A 23885-nucleotide genomic window follows, 5' to 3' on the forward strand; every position below is an offset into this window, starting at 1 on the left:
TTTTATACTAGTCACTTATTAAATTGCCTTTTTTTCACATATAATACCACAAACACTTCAACTTATTTTAAAAGCAATAATAAAATTATTACTGATATTTTATATCAGTGCCCTTACTAGAAACATTCAAACTTTGGCTTCAGACAGAGCTCTATGACAAGATATAAGCTTAACCTCTTGATAGGCCTATTACATGTTATTGAATCTGTAAGCCTCAACTTTCTGATTTAAAATGATTAGAACACTTAGGAAGTTATTGTGAGACTGCATGTAAGATAATGCACAGAAAACACTGATGCAAGATCTGACACAGTTTCCCTTCTGCCAGTCTGTAGATAACACTGACTAGGCGCAGAGGTTCATGGGGCTGAAGCAGGAGAATGACAAGTTTTAGTCCAGCCTCGGAAACTTATCGATATTCTGCCTCAGAAATCATAAAAAGTAAAAAAGACGGGGGATGCAGCTCAGTGCTAGGGTGTATACCTAGCATGGGTTTCATATCCCCAGTACCAGAAAAGGAAAAAAAAGAAACAGTTACTATTCAAATCAATGAGCGGAAAACCCAATTAATAAAAATACAAAATTTATTTAGAGTATCAGCAGTTAATCTTTAATGTATTTAGGAAGAAGTAAAGTACTTACAAGTGGAATTAGGAAATGTTAACTAAATAAACTGCTCAGAAAGGCATATTATACTCATTTCTTGAACTTGAAGTAAAGAAATTAAATTTATTATGGTTATCAGTTTAATGGGAAAGGAATAATTGTCCTGAATTTTGCAAATCCATGCAAGTTTATACACCTTTTCAGTTCCTAACAATGACTTGCTATTAATATTTGCATATAATGGCATTTTTTATTATCAGATTTTATGACAGTCTGAGGTCTTAGGCACATAAGTAGAATTATAGTTAGGACTAATTATTAAATGTGCTCACTTTGTTCTGTTTACTAACATCAGTTACTTTTTGTTTGTGGAATTTTTATTTCATTAATTACTAATTTCAGCCTGTTTTGTTTTTCATTTTTTGGTCTCTGAATTTATTCTGCCTTAGATCTATTTTCCTGTCCTCTTATTGATTTGAAATGCGTTTTTACATATATAAAGCAACTTTGATCTATAAATCTGCTATAAATAACAAATCTGACATTTGCTTCTTATATTTCAAAATTTTATGATAAACATTATATCTGTCAATTATATAATTTTAATGTAATCATTTTAATGTAATTTCTAATGGTATGGATAGGCTTTTTCTGTTTAGAAGTCAGATTTAAAAAAAAACATACATCTTATTCTATTGTGTTAATGCATTTTTTTTCTTATATTCAAATTTTTATCTGTCCTTTGGTATGAAACCTAAGAAAAGGACATCTGGTTTTATGAATATTTTGTGTTTTTGTTTAGTGTTTCTAGTAATAATGCTTCTCAAGGTAAAAGCTATGCTTGCTAATTAACTATCTCCCAATGACTTAAAATAATTAGTGTACTAAGAAACTGTGATATAATTTGTTATTCAGTAATCATAGTGACATAAGCAGTGCTGTCAATTTGTTTAAATGAGAAGGAACAATACATGTAAATACAAAATTGAGTTTTTCTTTATTTCAGGTTTTTTATACCATCCTTTTTCAGTATTAGTAATAGATGAATACATATTTAAATTGAATTTTGCAAAGAATATAGCACATTATGACCCTTTACATTAAATGTTTCATCAGGTAATATATATGTTGTGTTCAAAGGGATTGATTTACCTTGAAACATATAAATTTATGTGAAGATGAACTGTGTGACCACAATTGAAAAGCAAGTTGTAAGAATTTAGATGAGTGTTTTTCCACTGTAGATACATAGTTGTGGAAGACCTGCACATAATTTAAATTCATGAGTTTTCTAAAGCAAGGCAATAATTTCAATGACCAATTAGTTTTTATGATCTTTATTAGACAAAGCACAAAATGCAAAGGCCTTCCTCCAACCTGAACTCTAATAGGATTGTTGGTATAACATAAAGACTTACTTTGACCCAGTGACCTCAGTATATGTTAGTACCCAGCAACTTTTCAAAATCTTTATTGAACAGAATGATTCATAATATTAAATGTTGTTGAAAAACTATAGAAACCTGATGTCACACTGGACAGATGATCAGAGAAGATAAGCAGAAGAAAACTGAAATGGTTTGAAACTAAAGAAATGGGTCAGACTAAAAAGGAATAGGTATCTAATTAATAGTAAAGAATTTTAGACTCAACTCAGGAAATAAATTATTAGCACTTGAAATACTCATTTACCTGACTGGCACTGTATGAAAAGTTAGGAACAAAGAGAATAAAATGAAAATGATAAAGCAAAAGTAAAATCCCAAACACAGACTAAGGGTTTAGCCCATGTGTGGTTATCCTCTTTGGGTGTTTCCATCCATACCCAGGCTTTTAAAATTATGAAACAGGGTGAGAGAGACACAGAGGGTCTTGAATTAGCAAAGAGAATGGCTTTTCTCATATAAGAAGCAGGACAGTGCCTAGAAAAAGGAGAGTATAAATCTGTACCATAGGAGCTATCAGAGACTGCTGCTCAGTGCATATTATTATAATATTTATTGAAAACACTACACAGTGGGAGCTTTGAAAATGTTTATAGACCTTGATTTAGTAATATACATACTCTAAATTTTTTGAAGTAATGACAAAAAACAATTCAATGATGAAAAACAATTCAAAAACTAAAATAATCCAAAATTGTGCATAATACTGTTACATATGATAGCAAAATATTATAAATGACTACAATAAATAGCAAAAAGTGAAAATAACTTACAAACTGAGGACTTTTAAAATTAGTTGTGATATATCTAAATGATATAATATATTGGGCCATTTAAATGAGAACAAAGAAATTTGCTGGTGGTAGGAATCTAGTCAAGACAGTAAGAGTGGTATTCTTTGGGTTCATTTTTTATGCTTTGCTGTACTGAGATTTTTTTTTTTCTTTAGAGTATAGAGAGATAGGAGAATGGCTAAGAAAAACAAAAATAGGATAGGAGGGAAAAGAATTTCTCTGAGAATCAGCCTTGATTATATAGTTACCTTGGCCTAGAATTTCCTTTGCTTTTTCTTGTACTAGGCAAACTCCTACTTTTCCTTCTATACCCAATTTACATATCACCTCTCTGGCAACTCTGCCTCCAGAGTGCAATGGGTTGTTTTGTTCTTTTCAGATTAAAGATATATTGTATTTTTGTGATTTTGTGCATACATTTAAGCAACTCTGTATATCTTAAAACTTACCATGGTATTAATTTTTTTAAAAAATATGCCTGAATATTTTTTAAAAAATCGTGAAATGAAATTTTGGGATACAAATTTGCTGATTAAATAGATGCATGAAAGGAATACATCTGTAAAGTGAATGCAATATATTAAGTGATTTCCAAGTAAGTTTTAGGTTTATGATTCTTTTCCATACAAGTAAATATTTTAGTCATAATAAATATTTCTTCAACAATATACATTAAGTCAATCCATAAACTAATGGTAAAATGCATTCATTAACTATATAATTTTGTATAGTTCATATTTTGCATAGGGATATATACTGTATTTATTTGACATAACATGGAGCATGTTTTGATTGTATACATTCCTTATACAAAGTTGCTGTTAATAGGTATGCCTAATGATTACTCTTAATAGGTACTTGCTTTAGGCTATTTAATAAAAAAGAAAATCATTGGTTCATTTTCAAGGTCTCCTTTGCATGAGTAACTTTTAGGTTCATCGATAAGATATTTTAGCCATAATTAAGGGTGCTAATTCAGTATTTTCGTAGAATTATGCCATAATGTTTCTGATTTAGAAAGATGAAGTACTTGTTTTTATAATTCTGAGTGCATTGTGTGATTCATAACAAGTATAATTTTTATAATTAATGTTAAGGTAAAGGCACTTACAATTAAGTTCATCAGCAGCTTTTAGTTTTGGAAATGCAAACTAAGTCAACTTGCTTCCTTTCCTTAGAAATGCTGCCACTGTTGTGACATTGTGTTTCATTTTGTAACCCATCTGCTACTTAGGCCAGATATGCATTTTCTGGATGCAATCTGTTGGTTTCCAATGGTTTACTACATGGTGGGCTCTATTGACAAGTAGGTGACAAAATCTTTAGCACATTACTACTGTAGTGTCCTGTGGTCTGTTGTGTGCTGTGCCTTGTTACTGCATGATGAGTGTAATTTGTCATGTCAGTATTGCAAATATGATAAATTATGCATGTAGAGCTTATATTCACTTGTTATATATCTTATATTAAACTCCCTAAGCAGTAATTTATTGTTGAATTAAAACAAATCTCACTGCATGTCAATTTTGTCAGCTGTGCTCAGTTTCCAAAGCTGTTTCAGTTTTTATCTTCTATAAAAATTACATTATTAATATTGTTACAGTATCAAGAAAAACCTCTAAGGGTTCAATATTGTGATATATTGATATCATTTCCATAAACTTAAATGTAGAAATGCTCATTTTAACTTACATTTGTAAATAGGAATATTTTCTTAACAAGTTATTCTAATTACACATCTGTTCACAATTTCTAAATATTTTCATCAAGATATCATATGTAGTACATTTATATAAAATAATTCTTATATATTATAAGACCATAATAAAACATAAAAAGTGAAGGATCAGAAAATTAACATACATGAAGTAACATAAAATACATTACTTTTACATTTTTTTAAAAATGTCAGTGACTTCAAAATAAAATACTAAAATTAGCCAATTGAGATCTCTCATATCATCCTACATATGTTGAAAATTATAACTTTAAAAATGTTTAGTAGCTGTGGATACATTAAAGGTCAACTAGACTAAAGTATATTTAGCTTCACTTCTACATTAACATGATTCATATTATCAGGTATCATAATACTAACCAATTAAAATGAAAATAGATATAGTAAAATTACCATTTAAATACTACACACATTTTATATCCAGTAGTGTTACTTTGAAATGATAGTTTTCCATCAAAAAAAAAAACTCTAGAAAAATCATATAAGGTGATGAATAAGCCTTTCCTCTCTGCCTTTTATGATATAAGCCCTGAAGCAAATTCTTTCTCCACGAAAGTACTTATGGCAAGAAAAAAGGAGAACTTGAGGCCATTAAATTTCTAGGGATGGCTACAAATTGATAATTATTAAAGTTAGGGGTCAGGAACATGGAGGTTTACTTTATAATTCTCTTTTCCTTGTGTTTAAAATTTTCCTTAAAAGAAGACCCCTTTCGCAAATTAAAATGCACTCCTTGACACTCAAAAAATTTCATTTTCTAGTCCTTAAAAAAAGGAATCAGAGAAAGGTGACATAAATGTTATCACCAATTAGATTATCTGTAACTTTAAAAAAAAAAAAAAAGAATAAAAATCCAGATTGACTTTCTTCAGCTGCCATCTCGTGGACAAACTGTGCAAAGCATCCCTGCTGGAGAAAATGGGATGGTACAGAGAGGTAGAGGAAAGAAATTAAGATAGACAAGTTAGTAGCCTACTTATTAAAGGAGAAAAAATGATTAAATACAATTAAATAAATAAAACAATAATTTTCAGTTAAAACATAAAGATAAAAAAATGTACATGGTTCAGGAATGTTATTCCTAATGTATGTTTTCTGTGGATTTAAACATATTTTAATGATAATTATTGATATTACTTGACAAGGTTATGAATAGACTGAAAATACTTTGTAGATGGAATTCACTGATACATATGGGTATGGGTGGTAGCTGTTAGCAACTTAACCATAGCTACTCCCACGGAAATTTTTGTCAAGTATTAAGTTCAGTTTCCTTAAATTATTGTTGATTAATTATTCATCTTTTCTGTCTTAGCTTCTATCTATATAGCCTCATCCAAACTCACCTTTTGCAATTTTTCCTTTTTCTTTTCCTATTTAATTACCATAGAGTTTTTTTTTTTTAATGAGGAAAAACATTTGTGAAAGCTGAAATACGAGGAAGTAATTTAAAATTATTAGGTGGTTTGAAGGCAGATTATTAAGTCACATCTGTGTTCCATAAGGGACTCATTTGTTATACAACTCATTATAATTTTTTCATTGTTGGGGACTGAACCCAGGACCTTATAAGTTCTCTGTCCTGGAACTATAGTGCCAATCCCTGCACAATTCTTTTTAAATTTTATTTTAGTAGATGTAAGAAAAAATACTAAGAATTTTCTAGGAAAAAGGAAGACCCAAGTATCCCTAGAGATTTAAACTTGAAGATCATCATATTGATTCGATGTTATGGTCCTAGCCCCTCTTACCATAGGAAATTTATTTGGAATAACATTCTGTTTCCACAGTTTTAGCCATAAAATATCTGCCACAGAACATTGCTCCTGATTCAAGCGAAATATTTTTTCTGGACTCCTCCTGGGGATCTTGGACTCAAGGCTTTGGTAATACTTTCTCACCTAATAACAGAGTAAGAAATCCTTCCTTCCGCCTTCCCCCCAAAAAGGAAAGTATTCCCCTTTACAGTGACATGGCCAGCTCAACCAATTATGAATTTGGAAAAGATCCTCAGGGACCTGGCTCTTCAATTTAATAATCTTAAATGAACTGTGGTTCTTTCAGTTTTATACTTCCCATTGTAAGCACGATATGGAATCCAATTCACCTTTCTCTTATCTATCTCTGTCAACTCTGAACCTAGAACATTCCTGCCCTCATTCAGGTTTAGTTTCTCTGATCCCATTCAGCCCTATTTTTCTAGTTTGTGAAAAGCAAAGGCAATGAGAATAATGATGAACCTTTTTCAACTTTAATGGTAAACATCTTTTTCTTTAATTCATAGGGGAAATGGTCAGGTATTTTATCAGTGATAGGAGAAAAGACTACCCTGTTATAGCTTTCAGGTATTTGTATCCTAGGTTTACAATCATCACATGTATCCAAGAAAATCAGGTTATTTAATCTGATCAAATACTTAAAAATAGAACTTGCTCAAAAATGTGTGTAGTCTAAATGGTAGGCTTGAATACAACAGATATGTATATCTTTCCCATGTTCTTGACTGTGTAGAATCAATCTCCAGTGCATAGTTCTTACATAAAGTAAAAACAGACATTTAAAAATAAACATTTTATATTTTTCTATTTCATTAGGCTTAGCCATCTAAATTAATATAGAAATTATCCATCTCTACTCTTACCAAAAGAATCTTAGACATTTAAAAAAAAAAAATATATATATATATATATATATAAAAGTTTGTATCTTTTAAGTAGTATGTTAACTGTAAAAACAAAGTTCTAACAAAGTCCTCTATTTCTTTTGGTTGCAAAATGGGTGTTTTCCACATATCATTTACATAATTAACAAATATTACTAAGTAAATATTCTTAACACAAATGCTTTGAAACTGTAAGGATGTAGTGAAGTCTAATGAGCTCCATATAAAATAATTTCACGTCAGTAGATAATATTGTATTATAATTCCCATTAATATCTATCTGTGCACACTCTAGATAAGCCATCTATAAGGACAACTTGTATAAATACAGAGATCAGCAAGTCTGGGTGCTAATTCTAACACTGTAGTTAATGTCTTCTTTTCTCTGTTGGTTCTGATCAAAGCCTAGATGATTTGCTCAGGTGTGGAGTGACCTTTGCTGCCAATATGGTGGTTGTGGATAAGGAGAGCACCATGAGTGCCGAGGAGGATTACATGGCAGATGCCAAAACCATTGTAAATGTGCAGACTCTTTTCAGGTATGTGTCTATAACTGAGCCCTCTTGTACTTTGTGTTAAATGTGCATGAAATGTAGAATCTATGTGTCAGCAATTTACTGGAAAAGTTCACACCGAATTTATCTTCACTTTTGTTTATTCATTTCTCACAAAACACTTACTTAGCACCTAATATATGACTGGCATTGAATAAAGTTAATTTGCATAAAGTTAATGTTTACCCCCAGGACACTAGTTCTGCTATATATGTTCTGATTATGGTCTCAGTGGTCAGGGGTGTATTTTCACTGCCTAGCAGTGGTCAGGGATGTATATTTAACTAAGATGAATAGATTGTAAGGCTATGAACAGGTAATTTGTCCAGTTTAGGAGTGAATGCATAACCTTACCCTCATCGTTTTCTAGTCTTTTGTTAATTAAACTAACTCAGATATGAAATCTTATTATGCTTACTGTTGAGTAAGTCTAAAAAGTCCTGACAGAGAAAGTCCTGATGTGAGCAGAGTCAAAAATCATCTACAAATTAAGACACTGATGTAATTAGGAATGATGTTTTGTAAAATTATCTGAAAATTTAAATATCAGAAAGATCATGATTTCAGTTGTATGAATGAGTTTTGCAGCAGCTTAAAGAAAATATATGAGAAATATACAAATTATGAATATAAATAAAGCAATCTCAACTCAATGGCCATCCCTCCTTACTCTACCTTCATACCATCACAGTGTAGCAATGCAAGTATTGAGACTGATTATCTCAGTATATAGTTCAAGTTCAAAATTCAGAGGGGAGTGCCTAGATGTGAATCTCAATAATACTTGAAATTTGGGGTATAATTTGAGGGAAATTACTTTCCTTCCTTAAATCTCAATATCATAATTACAAGATTATTTAAGATTTAAAAACATATAATGCCTTAGCACATGGCTGGTAGTTTTTAATAAATATTAGTTAATATAGTTGAGCCTTATAATTATCGCTTTCATGTGACAGCATGGAAAAACCACAGACCTTGAACTCTTGTAGCAGCAAACTTCATCTGGCATGACCTCTTCTAGAGGTGCCATGGACACTATTAACTTGATGACCTTATTCAAATGTAGTGCCTCATCTATAAAGTGCTGTGGAAAATAATTAACCCACCCTGCAGTGCTAATGTAAAAGACCTAGGATCAGAAATGTAAAGGATCTGCCACAACACCTGGAAAAATCTATTGTGAATTTGCATAAGAACTGCTCATTCCAAAAGGAGGATTGAAGTTCTAAAGCTATGATAATCAGCAGTTCACTTAGAGTATGGCTGACAAGTTGCTGCACTGTGCTAAATAGCACATCTAAGGTAGTATAGAACCTGCTTAAAATATGACAGATATATAAGCAACTTCTCTAGAGAATAATGAAGAAAATTACAGAGTAGAGCGTTAATTCAGGGGTGAGATATATAGCTGGTGAATAAAATAAACACATTCTTTTGATTCTGTGCTTTGCAAAAGCTAAATATAGTTTTAAGAGAAGAGGATCCTTGGTTTTTTGATTAAACATGCTATTTCATTTTTAACTCACTCTGAGATGTTTCTGCTATGTGAAGTGTTATATTGATTTGACTTTTATTTTGTCTTTTGAATGCATTATTTTGATTTCATGATAATAATAAACCTCATCTCACTGAGAGGTAAAAGGTTCCAATTAATAATCTAAAACTAACTCACTAGAGTAACTAAAAGTAGTTAAGGGCTGATGTACATGTGGCAACTAACTGTAAAGGTTGCTGCAGCTATTTCCCTTCCCTCTCTTCTTCCTCCTTCCAGTTTTCTGACCTTCAAGCTTCTCTACTCAACACCTTTCACTGAAAGGTGGACTAGAGGCAGACTACCTTATTCCACAAGTAGGATCCAAGTACCCTTCATAGAAAGCATCAGGCAATGAGAAGTTAAGTCACGGTGGCTGCTTTAGTCAGATTTTTCATCACTGTGACCAAAAGACATGACAAGAACAATTAGAAGAAAAAAAGTTTGTCTGGGGCTCATGTTTTCAGAGATTCAGTCCATGATCAGCTAACTCCATTGTTCTAAGACCAAAGTGAGGCAAAACATTGTGAGAAAAGGCATGGTGAAGGAAAGCAGCTGAGGATATAGCATCAGGAAGCAAGTTGAGTGCTGTGCTCACCAGGGGCAAGGCATAAAAACCAAAGGCAGGCACCCAGAGACTTACCTCCTCCAACTACACCCTATCTGTCTACAGTTACCACTTGGTTAATCCATATCATGGATTAATCAATTGATGAGGTTACAATTATTGCAATTCAACAATTCTGTGTCCACACAATTCTTGCATTGTCTCACACATGAGCTTTTGGGGAATACCTTATATCTAAATCATAATATCAGGATAGTTAGGATTAAGTCATTGGGCTGTATCCCAAGGAACTAAATTCTTATACATTCATTAGGTAAGAGTGACAAGTATTTCGAAAATAATCAGTGATCCTCATATATTGATGAACATCATTAATTTTCTAGTGGAAAGCCAATATTTCTAATTGGTCAATTAGTAAGACCTGTGATTTTGAAAGAAATCTGGATAGTGAAAACAGGAACTGTGAACTCTGATTAAAATCAAAGTAAGCCACTTTGATGAAATAAACGACTAGCTCTCTCCAGAGATTAATTTAAACCAACACATGTACTCATCACATTGTTTATTCAAAAGCATTTTAAAGTAAATGACTGACATCCAAAAGGTCATTCACTTTGTGTTGATGAAGCTTGGGATTTAAAGTGGAATAGTTCCAAAGTCTAAAATTGTATTTTAATCTAGCAAGTTTGAATGTGTCCGTGCTATTGCATCATATTGCCACCATGGGTCATTGAAATGACTATAAGACATAATTTCTGTAATGCGCTCAGAACAGTGCCTTGCATGGCACCAGCAGGTCATAACTGGTAGTTACTGCTTGTTAAAAGAATATTTCCTTAAATTGGTATTTCCAAAATATGGTAGACACAAAAGAGATATATGTAAGTGGACATCATAGTTACTCTATTGTTTGATTATTATTAGGACAAGCAGTTAGATGCAGTTAGTTTGTTTCTTTATTTCTGGGGGAATAAATCACATCTTGCAATTTACCTAGAATCTACATGTATCAGGCAGATAAATATTACTATACGCTGTTACTTTATTTGGGTGACATTGCATTTCATTTTAGTATTTGTGAAGCTATTTTGGCCCATGGGATAATTAATTAATTACTTTGACATTCCACTTTGACTTTTACATATTCAGTGTTCAAAACTACCAAGAAATATGTTTGTTAGAAAACTCTAAGCTCTTCAATCTCTGGTTCTAGGGATGTCTCTTAATGGTTTAGCACTTGCCTAACATATGTGAGACCCTAGGTTCTATCCCCAGCATCTCAAAAAAAAAAACAAAAAACATACACACATAACACACACACACACACAACTGGTACCGTACATGCTTGTAGTTCCAGTGACTTTGGAGGCTGAGGCAGGACTATTGCAAGTTTCAGGCCAGGCTCAGCAACAGACCCTGGCAAAACAGACCCTGAACAACTTAGCGAGACCCTCTCTCAAAATAAAACAAATTCAATGGCTAAGGATGTTGCTTAGTGGTAAAGTGCCTAGGAGTTCAATTCCCAGTATCGCTGAATAAGTAAAATTAAATAAATATATAAAGGAAAGAAAGAAAGATAGATAGATCTTCAATTTGTGGTTATCTTAGAGTCTAGGAAGCAAGAATGAGATGTAATTTGAGTATAATGTGATAGTAGAAATGCTCTGATAAATAATTTATTTATCTACCTCAAATAACGTGTTTGTTTTGCCAGGCCAGAATAAGGTTGAATTCTTGTTCAGAAGTTTGCATGGCCCATTTGAATCCTGCCTTCTTAGTTCACTGGGATATTCAGTATCAGTTGATGGATTCACCCTCCTGGCCCCAAACTAGAGAATCTCATTAATCTAGCGAGCATGTTTGTTGAAAAGGAGGAAATCTGGGTAGGAAGATGTTTGAAAGCATAAGGAAATTTCCTTTTCAGGTTAAATGTGGTTTTATAGTTGAAAAACGAATTTCAAAATTTAATGTATTTTATCCTGTAAGGGAGGAAAAGTAATTTGCTTTCTGTCCTTCTAAATTTTCAACTAGGGCCCCTGTAACAGATTAACAAAACAAATTAACAGGATTTAAAAGACACTGTAACAAGAAAAAAAATAAAAACAAATGAATTTCTTAATATGTGTGTTGCTCATGAAACATTCAGTAGGACCCAGAATAGAATAACTCATGGAGTTGGCTTAGAAGTTTGGCTTATGCATAGAGTATCTTCAACAAAGAACACTACACTTTAAGGGACTGCCCAAAAGTAAAGAACCTTGAGTTTCTAAGGGTGACAAACTGTGAAAAGGCAAATGTATCAGAAACCAATAGAAGATAAAGGCTGGTTAGCAGTTTATAGTGTAGATCCTTCTGGTACAATCACCAGATTGATAAGGATCTAAAGTCTACCTTGCAGGAGATGAGAGACATTGTTGTAAATTTATGTCCTACTTTTAGGGAAGAAAAGGGCGGGCAGAGTGCTCTTCTTGCTTCTGCTTCTTCTAGGTTGCTTTCAAATCAAAATAATACTTAAGCCAAGTGACATTTTGGGGTGGCATATTTTGCTACCAGTCAGTCTACTGTGACAGTTATATATTTGCTTGTTAAACTCCTGTGCCATGGTTTGAGGAACAGTTGTTATTCCTCCAGAGAACTTATCCACAATGGGATTCATCTTTAACATCCAAAGTGTAGAGTACAGTACCTTAAATTTTAATGCTCAAATGTTTTATGAGTGATCTAGAAGTTTGTACCAGAATGTCTGATCCACAAGAAGCCCCCACACTGACATGATTTGTGCCAAAATGAGATCCCTCTCCAGAATAACTTTGATAGACTATGTATTGATCACTTATGTTGGTTTATTAATGCTTTTGTGGTGAGTTTTCCTTATTGACTCCTAGCAACCCTTTATAGCAACAGACTGTTACAGTATAGGTTTTAGGTGTCTCCCAAAAGCTCATATGTGAAAAGTGCAAGAAAGTTCATTGGTAAAATGAAAGGGTTATGAGAATGTTAGTCTAGTCAGTGCATTAATGCCCTGACAGGGATTAACAGGGTGGTAACTCTAGGCAATGAGGGTGTGACTGGAGAAGATGGGTCCCTGGGAGTATGCTTTTGGGATTTATATTTTGTTCTAGCAAGGAGAGCTCTTTCTCTGCTTCCTGGTGTTTTCCTCTGCCACACTTTTCTGCCATGGTGTTCTGTCTCACTTTAAGCCCTGAGGAATGGAGTCTGTCTATCTATGGACTGAGATTCCTGAAACCTTGAACCGGGAACAACTTTTCCTCCTCTAAAATTGTTCTTGTCAGGTCTTTTGGTCACAGCAATGAAAAAGCTGACTAAACACAGACTTTCCATGGGACAACATCTATTTCTGAGGTGCCAGATTTCTTGGAGGTATAGAGTATGTCCACTCCTTCGTTCAGAAGAGACTCCTGGAATCCTAAGCAACTGGGTCATTATTTCCCCAGAGGACAACTCTGAATACAAAGGCATAAGGAGAGAAGGTCTTAATCAAGTCTGATCCTGTTATACCTTTTCCTCCTATGTGCATAATGACTTCCATTTATATATTTAATAGGAAATATTGCCATAAGTCTTCCCAGTAAGAGGGTCTACTGGAAAATAGATCTTCCAAATTAAAAGAATAACAGGTCTTCACTTTCATATTTGAATTTCTCTTGCTAAAGTATCACCTAATGCGACACCATTACATTTGGAAAATATTTCACATTTTTTGTATTTTTATGAACAAGTATTATTATCTAAACTAAATTTCCAATATATACATAAAGATATGACTTGAATTAAAAACATTGACTTCAAAATGACTCTCTGATTGACCTATAAAAATGCCTTATTTTAGGAATATTTGATATGTCAGTGGAATCCTAATTATTTTACTGAAAAATAAATCAACATTGTTAGAAACTTAGTCGCTCATCTCAGCCCATGTAGGAAAAAGTGGCAGACTGGGGATTACTACTGGGTGTCAGGTGAAAGATGAGAAAGCTTTCTGTAGATGTTAAGAAGTTTTTTTCAGAGGGCACAGTTATGTTTAGTGTAGGATAATTATAAAATTAAATCAATATTAAATTTATATAATTAAAGTCCAGGAGTGATTTAATACAAAAGTTTCTTTGTGTTTTGCTTTATACAAAGATTTTTATTTGCTTTTTTTTTCCCCCTAAGATTGAAGTGACCAGACTTATGACCACTATCAATGGAAACATTTAAATAAGTTAAGGAACTGTTATCTATTTGGAATAGAGTAATTCCTACATTTGATCAATAGACAAACAAAATAACCTTTATGGACTCCTGCAATTGGGATTTATTGAGGTTGCAAACTTGTTCCACAGATTTATTGAGCATCTAGTAAGTGTTGCTGCCCTCACTGCAATGAAAAATGAAGTGATCTTAGAATGCTGATAATCTGGTAGGGAAGTTAAGCAAAAGATTTGAGGAATTAACCAGAGAATTATAGTTGTTGCAATTACTGAAAAATGTCGAATATTACAGACCCAGATAACATGGATATTTAATCCAGTTCTGTTGTTCAGGGAATGCCTTCCTGAGGAGTTGATGTTTTACTTGGAAGATAAATGGAAGCTAAGTAGAAAGAGATAGGTTGAACATTCCTGAGGGGGCAATGTAAACTATATGGAGCTCTGAGAATGGAATTTTTTAAGGACTAAAGGAGCCTAAAAGGAAGGTTGGTGTGAGATGAGGCTGAAATGGTATCCACAAGCTGCTTAAAGCAAAACAAAGAAGCAGAAGATCATCCAAATCTAGACAATGTTTACTATGTCTTAATTAAAATATTACTCACAGAGCTAGGGTGTTACACTATATCTTCAGATCTGTCGTGGTGACTGGAAGTAACTCTTTAATAACAGGAATAAAACATTAACATGTAGGTATAGATAAAACTTAAATACCTGAAACACCAGTTTGGTACTACAACTGACTATTAATACTAATGTAAATATGACTATATCATAACTTTTTAAATATACTGCATATGGTCTGCATTAGTAATAATGAAAGTAAGATAAAATCACTTATCTCTCATTTTTAACATTAGTTTCAGTGTTCTAATAGACTGTGAAATCGTGTTTATATACATACATATACATATACATATATATTAGTCAGCTTTGTGATAATGTACCTGAAATAAACAAATGAGGAAAGGTTTATTTTAGCCCATGGTTTCACAGGTTTCATACCATGGTTACTTAACACTTTTGCTTTGGGCCTGTGATGAGGCAGATCATCATGGTGGGGAGCACATGGGAGAGCAAAGCAGCTCCCATCCTGGTAGCCAGGAAATAAAAGAAGGAAAGGAAAGGGTTGGTGTCCCAATGTTACCTTCAAGGTCATATCCCCACTGACCTAACTTCTCCCAATTAGGCCTCACCTCCTAAAATTCTTTCCACTTAACAATAATAACACTTTAAAGTGAGAACCAAGCCTTCAGCACATGGATTTATGTGGTCCCAAATCATAACACTCAACCCTTGGCCCTCAAAGGCTCATGTCCATCTCATTATGCAAAAGTATCCAGTTTATCTCCAAGAGACCCCATGGTGTTGACAGTTCCAGCATTGCTCAAAATCCAAGTCCAGCATCTCCTCTGAGACTCAAGGCAAACGCCAAGCTGTGAGCCCCTGTTTAAAAGAAATAGTTATATACTTTCAGCAGAGAGTATCAGGACAGATACAGGGTAAACATTTCCATTCCAAAAGGGAGGAATAGGGTGTAGAAAAGCAGGACTAGAATCAAAGCAAGACCAAAACGCAGCCAGAAAATCATTAAATCCTGTAGCTCCATGTCTAGCATCTAGGGCATATGGTAGTATTATGTGAGTTCCAAGGGTCTTGGGAAGCCCCATCCCTGTGGCTTTGCTGGTTGCAGCCCATGTGTCTGCTCTCTTAGGTGGAATGTGCTCACTCTCTGCAACTTCCCTTGGCAGACATTCCATGTTTCTGTTATCCCTAACTTCCTGGGGTCTGTATTTCAGCTTTGACTTTATTCCCTCAGCTTCACACATCATCCATTCAGGTCTATCTGCAGAAACTTGGAACCTGGCATACACTCTCTGACCTCTCAGGCTTTCCTTTGAAATCTTGGTGGAAACTTCAATGACCTCCAACTCTGGCATTCTACATGCCTGCAAAACCGGCATCACGTGGACAAGCCCAGGTCTGCTACCAGTGGGAGGTGTATGTGAAGCCACTGGAACCATGGTTATAGCAGGCTGGGTGCCAGATGGCCAAACACAGAGAAATGAGTCCCAGGGAAATAATTCTATAAGCATCCCTCCACTAGCAGGGTGTTCTGGGGCTCTCTTCTCAAAGGAAAGGCTTTGAAATGAATTTACACTTTTATACCCTTGAACCTCTAATGGGTGGAATCTTGCCAATCCCTTACATAGTCTCAAGTCATCTTTCATATTGTCCCTGTGTTATGTTCTTACCTTTTTAAATGGTACTATTCTCTTTAACAAGTGCATCCTTCTGCACTTTAAACACTTTAAATGTGTTCCTTTTCTGAGAGAACTGCAGGTTTTCAAATCTTTCCACTCTGCCTTTTGCTCCAGATTCTCACCATAAATCTAACTAAAAGCAGCCAGTAATACCCATGTTATTGCTTGAATGTTGCACTTCCTTGAAATGTTCCTAACCAGATAAACTAGTCAGTCACCTTTAAAGTCAGTATCACACAAATCCCAGGGCATGGCCAAAATGCTGATAGTCTTTGCCAGAACACAGCACGAATGGCTGCTGTTCCAATTCTCAATAGAGTCCTCATGTTCATTTGAATCTTCCTGAATCTGCAATTCTAGCACCATTTTTGTCTTCTGAACCCTATTAGAATTGATCATTAATCTCTGCTTTTGATATTCTAGGCTCTTCCTAGCTTCCTGCTCCAAACATTTCCAAATTTATCTTATAAGCCAATTTCAAAGACTGCTGAACCACACCATCAGGGATAGTCACAAGCAATGACCCCATTTCTTGGTACTATTTTTCTGTAATTCAACTATCCATTACTGTGACAAAATATCTGAGATAAACAAACCTAAGGGAGGAGAGGTTTATTTTGCCTCACAGTCTCAGAGGGTTTCAGTCCATGGTTGGCTAACTCCATTGTTTCTGGACTAGTGGCTGGAAGAGCATTATGGAGGAGAGCATATGGTAGAACAAAACTACTCAAATCATGGCACCCCAGAAGCAAAAGTGAGAGAGGAAGGGGTTAAAGAGCTTTAAAAGGTACTCTTCCAGTGACCCAATTCCTTCTACCTCCTGAAGTTTCCACTACCCAATAACAGTGTCATCAGCTGTAGACCAAGCCTTTAACACATGAATTTTGGAGAGACATTTAAGATCCAAACCATAACAGAATATTTTTCATCTTTCTATTAGTTAGTGTAACCAGGCAAGGCAAAAACATTCATTGAATAAATTAATGAAGGCAGAGAACTATAGCATAGGTATTTTGTTACATCACCATAGTTACACTTAACATCAGGGGGTCTAAACATAAAATAATCATAGAAAAGGCTTAAATAGAACAAACTATAATACTTTTTTAATTACAATATTGCTTCATTATAATTTTAGTATTTAGGGAAGAGATGCTTCTTATGTCACTTTATTTCTAAACTATTTTGTATTAAAATGTATTTAGCATATATTAATGCACATAAATGGATTTGTAGCATTAGCATAACTTACATAATTAAAAAAAATATACAACAAAATTTATAAATACAGAATATCATAATTGAATATAATCAATGCTTTATAAAGGGCACTGTAATACAGTACTTCATTACAAATTACTTAGTTCTAAATTTTCACTAGATGGCAGTCTTAGCCAAGTATTCAGTTTCCCAATTTAAAATAACATAAATGATGTAGGTTTTCTTATGCAGGTACTTTGCATTAATTGTGTTGTTTTGTCTAATTTCAACCATAGAAGTCATTCAAATATGATGACTAGGTCACTCAATTTTATTTTTTACTCACTCTTACTATGACTCCAAACATATCTAACTACATATATATTTCTATTTGATGTAATTTCTAGAAAAGGAATATAAACAAAAACTCCGAGCAATTACAAATTTATTTAAATTTAGTTTAATGGCATATATGGAAGATAAAAGTCATACTTCTCTAGGAAAATAAAGAATATTTCAAAGATGAAATAAATTGTCATTAGTTAAATGACTGCTCATAACTTTCTTCTCTGGTCTTATATCTCATTACTTTTCTATATATTCTTCACAGCTATCCATTCATTAGTGAGTGTCTCAATGCTCCCTAATCTAGGAATATCCTGTGAGTCATAATTTATCACCACTAGAAATATGTATGTAGCATTATAATTCATGAATTCTTATTGTTTCCTCTATTTGTTCATAGACGTGTTTCATGACAAGAATTTTATTTTATACATCTTTGTATCTCCTAGAGACAAGAGCTTTCAGATAGTAAACCAGTAATAGCTATTTGTTAAATCAGATATTTAAAATTGCCTTCATAAAATACGAATAATAATGATGAAGTTATCACCTAGTAATTACTATTTAAAAGTAGACAGGAAGGTAGAGTTTATAGTTTTAAATTAGATATGGATCTTAGTGTATGAAACCCTGATAGAAACTAGGTATTCCTAATAATTTGTTATTTTATCTAGATCCTCTGAGTTTCCTTTCCAGAGGTCTCCCTACCTCTTTATTAAAATGGTAAGGAGAGAGCTTTGGAACCCGAGTGCTGTGGGGTGAGTCAGGCTCTGCCACATACCTGAATGCTACCTGTCCCTCAGTTTCTCATCTGTAAGCTAAGAATCACGGGTTAATCATAGAATTGTTTTCTGTGGTTTGAAAAGATAATGACTCTCTTGGTTTCTGAAACAAGTTGGAAACTATTGAGTTACAAAGAAGCCAGACAGAGAGGGATCAAAATGTCTGGCAGGAGGATGTGACTTTGATATGTAGCAATAGTGGGTTTCTTATTCACCCTCAAGTATGGTGGTCCCGGGCCATGCTGACAACCAGGAAACTTGCCTTGTAGGGCTCAGCTTACCTAATAGCCTTGTGCAAACCAGCACATGTCTATAGATACTGAAAAATAGAGGCAAGGTTTAGCCACATGCCCTTAATACTTCCAGAGGAAGGAGGAGGTATGGATGGAAATAGGAAACAAAGAGGTTCCCACATGTTGTTGTGAAGATTACTTGAGTTAATACGTGGACAGTTCTTAAAACAGTGCTTCATGTTTTTATCTATTAATATTTTATGGGCATTTTTTACCTTTCCAAAAGCTATAAAATGGAAAAAATACAAAGAAGAAAATTTGGGTCAGTGAACTTTCCTTTTCACAGTTCACAGCATAGAATGTAACAATTACTGTCTAAATGAAATTATAAGGCTTGGTGCTGATGGACCCATTTTTATAACTATTACTTATTCATTTTAGTTTCTACTGTTACAGACTATTATAAATTATCTGTGACAACCCATATAATGGTAACTATCATTTAAAAATATTTCTTAAATAAATACTTCTGAGAATCCAGGATGGTATAAGCTTGGCAATTGGTGGCATTTTTTTTAGGCTTACCAGAGAGAATTTGCTGGCTCAAAAGTCAACTGATGAATATGTACATCATATGCATACACACACACACACACAACACACACAGGTGTATATACTTATGATATTTGTATATACATATATACTTATATTTATACTTAAGTGTGTATCTATACACACATTTTTTTAATGAGAAGACTCTTCATTTTTTAAGTTTCTGAGAAAAGGTAAGTTCAGTTTAGAGAATTTACTATCATTGATGACTTTCAAATGAAAAAATTGGAACTGCAAAAAAGCAAGTCAGATGGCATATAAAAAACACAGGGTTACTGTTTAAACAGTTGTACTTTCATCCTTAACATTTTACCCACTAAACCAGGCATCCCTGATACACAAACAAGAATTAAGTGATTATTTATTTTAACAAAGATTTATTAATTAAAGGCATATAAAATGCAGTACTAGGCACTGGGAGGATAACTTTGCCTTTTTAGGTGTCACTACTTAAAGAGCTCAGGCATGGATAAAATCCAGCAGAACACAGGCAAAACACAATGTAATAATTGGTATGAACCAAATACTGGGGACCTAAAGTGGAGAGGAGGATTTTGATTTAAAAAAGTTTTTTAAATTTTCATACCAATTGGATTTGAGAGAAACTTTAAATAATGACTCAGCTTTCAATATACAGAAATTGAGGAGGTAAGTAAACAGGGTAGTAAGTGCATTTTAGGCAGAAATTGTAACATGAGAGAAGCTAAGAAAATATTAATGCCCATGGCTAAGAAATAGTACCTATTGTTTGTCCCTGTGCTAAATGTTCCACAAACCTTATTTTTGAGTTTGCAACACCATTCCTTTAAAGAATCTCAGATTTTGAGTATTATTAAACAACTCAAGATTCTAGAACTATTATCAATTGCACAAATAAAATTACAGTATTTTCAATATTAATAATCAGCATAAGAAACTGTATTGACAATGTTGTTTTGCTGATAATATTTCAGTTACCCTTACTGTAATTTATCTAGATCAAGGAATATGGTAATATTTGTTCTTGAAATTAAGATTAAGTAACAATGGATTTCCCAAAACACCTGATTGTATTTTAGCTCCCAAAGGCCTTGATTAGATAAAGTCCCTGTGTTTGTTCATTTAGTAACCAAGAAGGCATACAAATTTCACAAAAGAAACATTTGGATGTTTTAGTGTCTCAACTGGAGTGATACCTAAAGCCCAGAGAAACAGACCTTGAGGCAGGTATTCCCTAAGTTTGGCCTGTGGCTGGGGAACCAGCCCCTCTGGAATAATGACATGCAGCAGACCCTCTGCCTGGCAGGAGGGCGCTGTCCCAGCAAATCATCAGTCAGCATTAGGGAATTAGATCTGAGAAGAGGTCAAAAATCATCTGTGGCACCAGGACTCAGGAACAGGGCTCGCATTTTAAAAGAAGTACAATCCTTTACAAAATGCTGAATCAAGCAGCGAGAAATGGGAGCATGCTCACTACTGGAACTGCTGAAAGATGAGAGCAGTGGAAGCTGAGTTGGTTTTGAGCTACAAACAGATTGTTTATATCCTGAATATTTTCAGTCAGTGCTAGTCCCTGAGTTCAAGGGAGGGGGTTCAGCCTAGTAATGAGAAGTAAAAAAAAAAAAAAAATTGTAGTTGTAGGTAGACAGAATGCCTTTATTTTATTTCTTCATTTTTATGTGGTGCTGAGGATAGAACCCAGGGCCTCATGCATGCTAAGCAAGCCCTTTGCCACTGAGCTACAGCTCCAACCCAGTAATGAGAATATTAAGTGGTCAGAACTTAGTTTAACTTAGTGTAAAAATATTGCATGGAGGTGGGGCTGATTATCATAGGAAGTAGCTGCTATGGAGAATCCCAAACTATTTGAACCAAGAAAGCTACCAAGGATGCATATATACTAGGTAAGGATTAGATTGACCAAATATAGAAAGGCATTTATTGCGGTATATCCTGTCATTTTTCTCTGGGTGAGAAAATCTAATGTTTTTATGTATGCGTGTATGTATATGTATACATATTTGGGAAAATGGCCAAATGAAAAGAAAGCTAGTGTGAAGCCATTTGACATGTGAAAATTCTCAGAAGCCTTTTGTAAACATCTTTATCAATGTTATAGCATTTGCTCTGCTTCACTATGGTGAAATTTTACCTAAATCATTTCCTCTTCTCGGAAGTTCATTGTAGCAAAATTTGATGTTTAAGAATTGCATACTATTAGAGTAGGGAGCCACAGGGTATCAAAGAGACCACATAATGGACAAGAAGCTCATCATGTAAAAATTTTGCCAGTTCACACATTTCTGTTTTAATAGGACCCGTAAACTAATCTTACAACTTCTTAAATCAGTTTTATGAGTTTTCTTCGATGCTGTTTCATAATTATGGAGATAAAAAATGTCTAATAAAAGTCAAATGATTGAATTTATTTTTCTTATTGTGCTAAATTGTTGTTGAAAATATTCTTAGGAAAATAGTGTTTTATTTTTCTTGTATAGAATATTTTATGTGGCACTGCCTGCTGTTATAGTTGGATATAGTTTATGCTGAAGGCTAGGAATCATTCGCTTATAAATATGTTGTTATGATAAATACCATATTGGATTGTTAGCGTGATGCAAATTTTTTTTAACTGTAGGTTGTTTTCGAGTCTCAGTATTATCACAGAGCTTACTCACCCAGCAAACATGAGATTCATGCAGTTCAGAGCCAAAGACTGCTATTCCCTTGCTCTTTCAAAACTGGAAAAGGTAAGACCTACATTAAAAATAAAACAAAAAAAATTTGGATTTAATTATTTTGGTTGAAAGAACTAACTAGAAATATCTGTGTATAGAAAGAAATGCCATGAGATAGGGAAGGTGAAATTGCTGTTTTGAATTCCTATCTGGGAGCTAAAATTTTTTGAAACAGTGAATTGATGAATTTGAACCATTTATTGTTACAAGTAAATATGGTGAAAATGTTTTTTTTTTTCCTGTCATCAACAATTATAAATCAAAACTATAAGTTTATAAAGAATTAAGTACAATGGAAATGTATATATTTACTTAATGTTGGTTATATTGAGAGCATTACCAATTACTTCCTATGTCATGACATCTATATTTGAAATTCCCCAAATCCCTAAGATATTAAAAGAGTCAGAGATTTTGTTGAAAGCTGGATTCTAAAATGTCACCAACATAGCCTGAGACAAAGCCAAGTTCATTGTTTACCATAAGTAAGAGGTACTTCCACTTTAGGGGTGCTTTGGGAATGCCCCAGAGGAGGGAAAGCAAGGTCAAAATATATCGAGGAAATTTGATTTAGCGAGGATACTTCAAAGCAAGGACTTGGTTACAGCTGGGAAGAGATGGAGATGATGCTAATAGAGACAGTGGAATCGCGTTGTCACGTTTTGTGGAAAGAAAGTTTTGGTTTCCATTCTCAACAACCAGGTCCAGCAGTGGGTAGATGTTGTTGTGTATTCAGCGTTTACTAGATATTAATTGTTAGAGGACTATTCATTTCTGTGACCAAAATGCCTATCAAGAGCAACTTAGAGGAGGAAAAGCTTATTTTGGTTCATGGCCTCAGAGGTTCAGTCCTTGGTCAGCTGACTCCATTGCTCTGGTTCAAGGTGAGACAGAACATCTTGGTGGAAGTGCATGGTGGAGGAGCTCTGTTCTACTCATGATGACCAGGAGGCAGATTAGAGGACAGAAAGAGACTCCAGGAAGATGGACTCTTCAGGGTACACCCACCACCCAATTAGTCCATTCAACCTAAGTTAGGCTGATTAGTTACCGCTCTCACAGTCTCATCATTTCATCTCTAAATATTCCTGCATTAACACAAGAGCTTTGGGGGAAGACTTCATATCTAAATCATAACACGAGTATATCGAAAGAACTAGATTGAAAAGGGAAAAAAAGACTCAGTTCTATACATGTAAAAACAAGTTTATGTTGTCTTCTTTGCTTATGACACATAAGAGGCAGAGATAATGATACTTATATTTTTATTTGTTTTTACATTTCACCTGAGAGTTCTCTTTTACATATTTTTGTCATGGGAAAAACTCAGTCTGCTTTCTGTATGATAGAAGCCAAATAGTCAAGTAGTAAAGTATCCAGAGAGAAAGAATTTTATTATGATGAGTTAGCAGAGTGGAAAATGGGAGATATGGTCCCAAGAAACTGATTTAGGGTTGGTTCATATAGATGAGTGACCAGATATTGTGGTGCTTTCCCACCATGGTTGCAGGTTTGTGGCCAAATCATGCACATCTGATCTGATCACCAAATCACAATATTTTTGTGTTTTGTAGATCTCAAGAACAAAGATCTTTATTTACTCAAACAACCCTGTTACTG

The 23885-nt window shown here is 34.0% G+C and overlaps 1 protein-coding gene across 8 annotated transcripts in view; it reads left to right on the forward strand.

Annotated features, from left to right (window-relative positions):
* Kcnt2 (potassium sodium-activated channel subfamily T member 2) overlaps positions 1-23885 on the forward strand; it is a 361454-nt gene that overhangs the window by 272758 nt on the left and 64811 nt on the right. For 5 of the 8 annotated variants that reach the window (XM_048809800.1, XM_048809804.1, XM_015491668.2 and 2 more), the window contains 3 exons: positions 4080-4151; positions 7650-7784; positions 22166-22277. In XM_048809800.1, the coding sequence (XP_048665757.1) occupies positions 4080-4151; positions 7650-7784; positions 22166-22277 (319 nt within the window). The remainder of the gene's footprint in view (positions 1-4079; positions 4152-7649; positions 7785-22165; positions 22278-23885) is intronic. The other 3 variants (XM_048809801.1, XM_015491671.2, XM_015491670.2) reach the window with 1 other exon arrangement.

Source organism: Marmota marmota, unplaced genomic scaffold, assembly GCF_001458135.2.
Source record: "Marmota marmota marmota unplaced genomic scaffold, marMar, whole genome shotgun sequence".
Classification (NCBI taxonomy): Eukaryota; Metazoa; Chordata; class Mammalia; order Rodentia; family Sciuridae; genus Marmota; species Marmota marmota.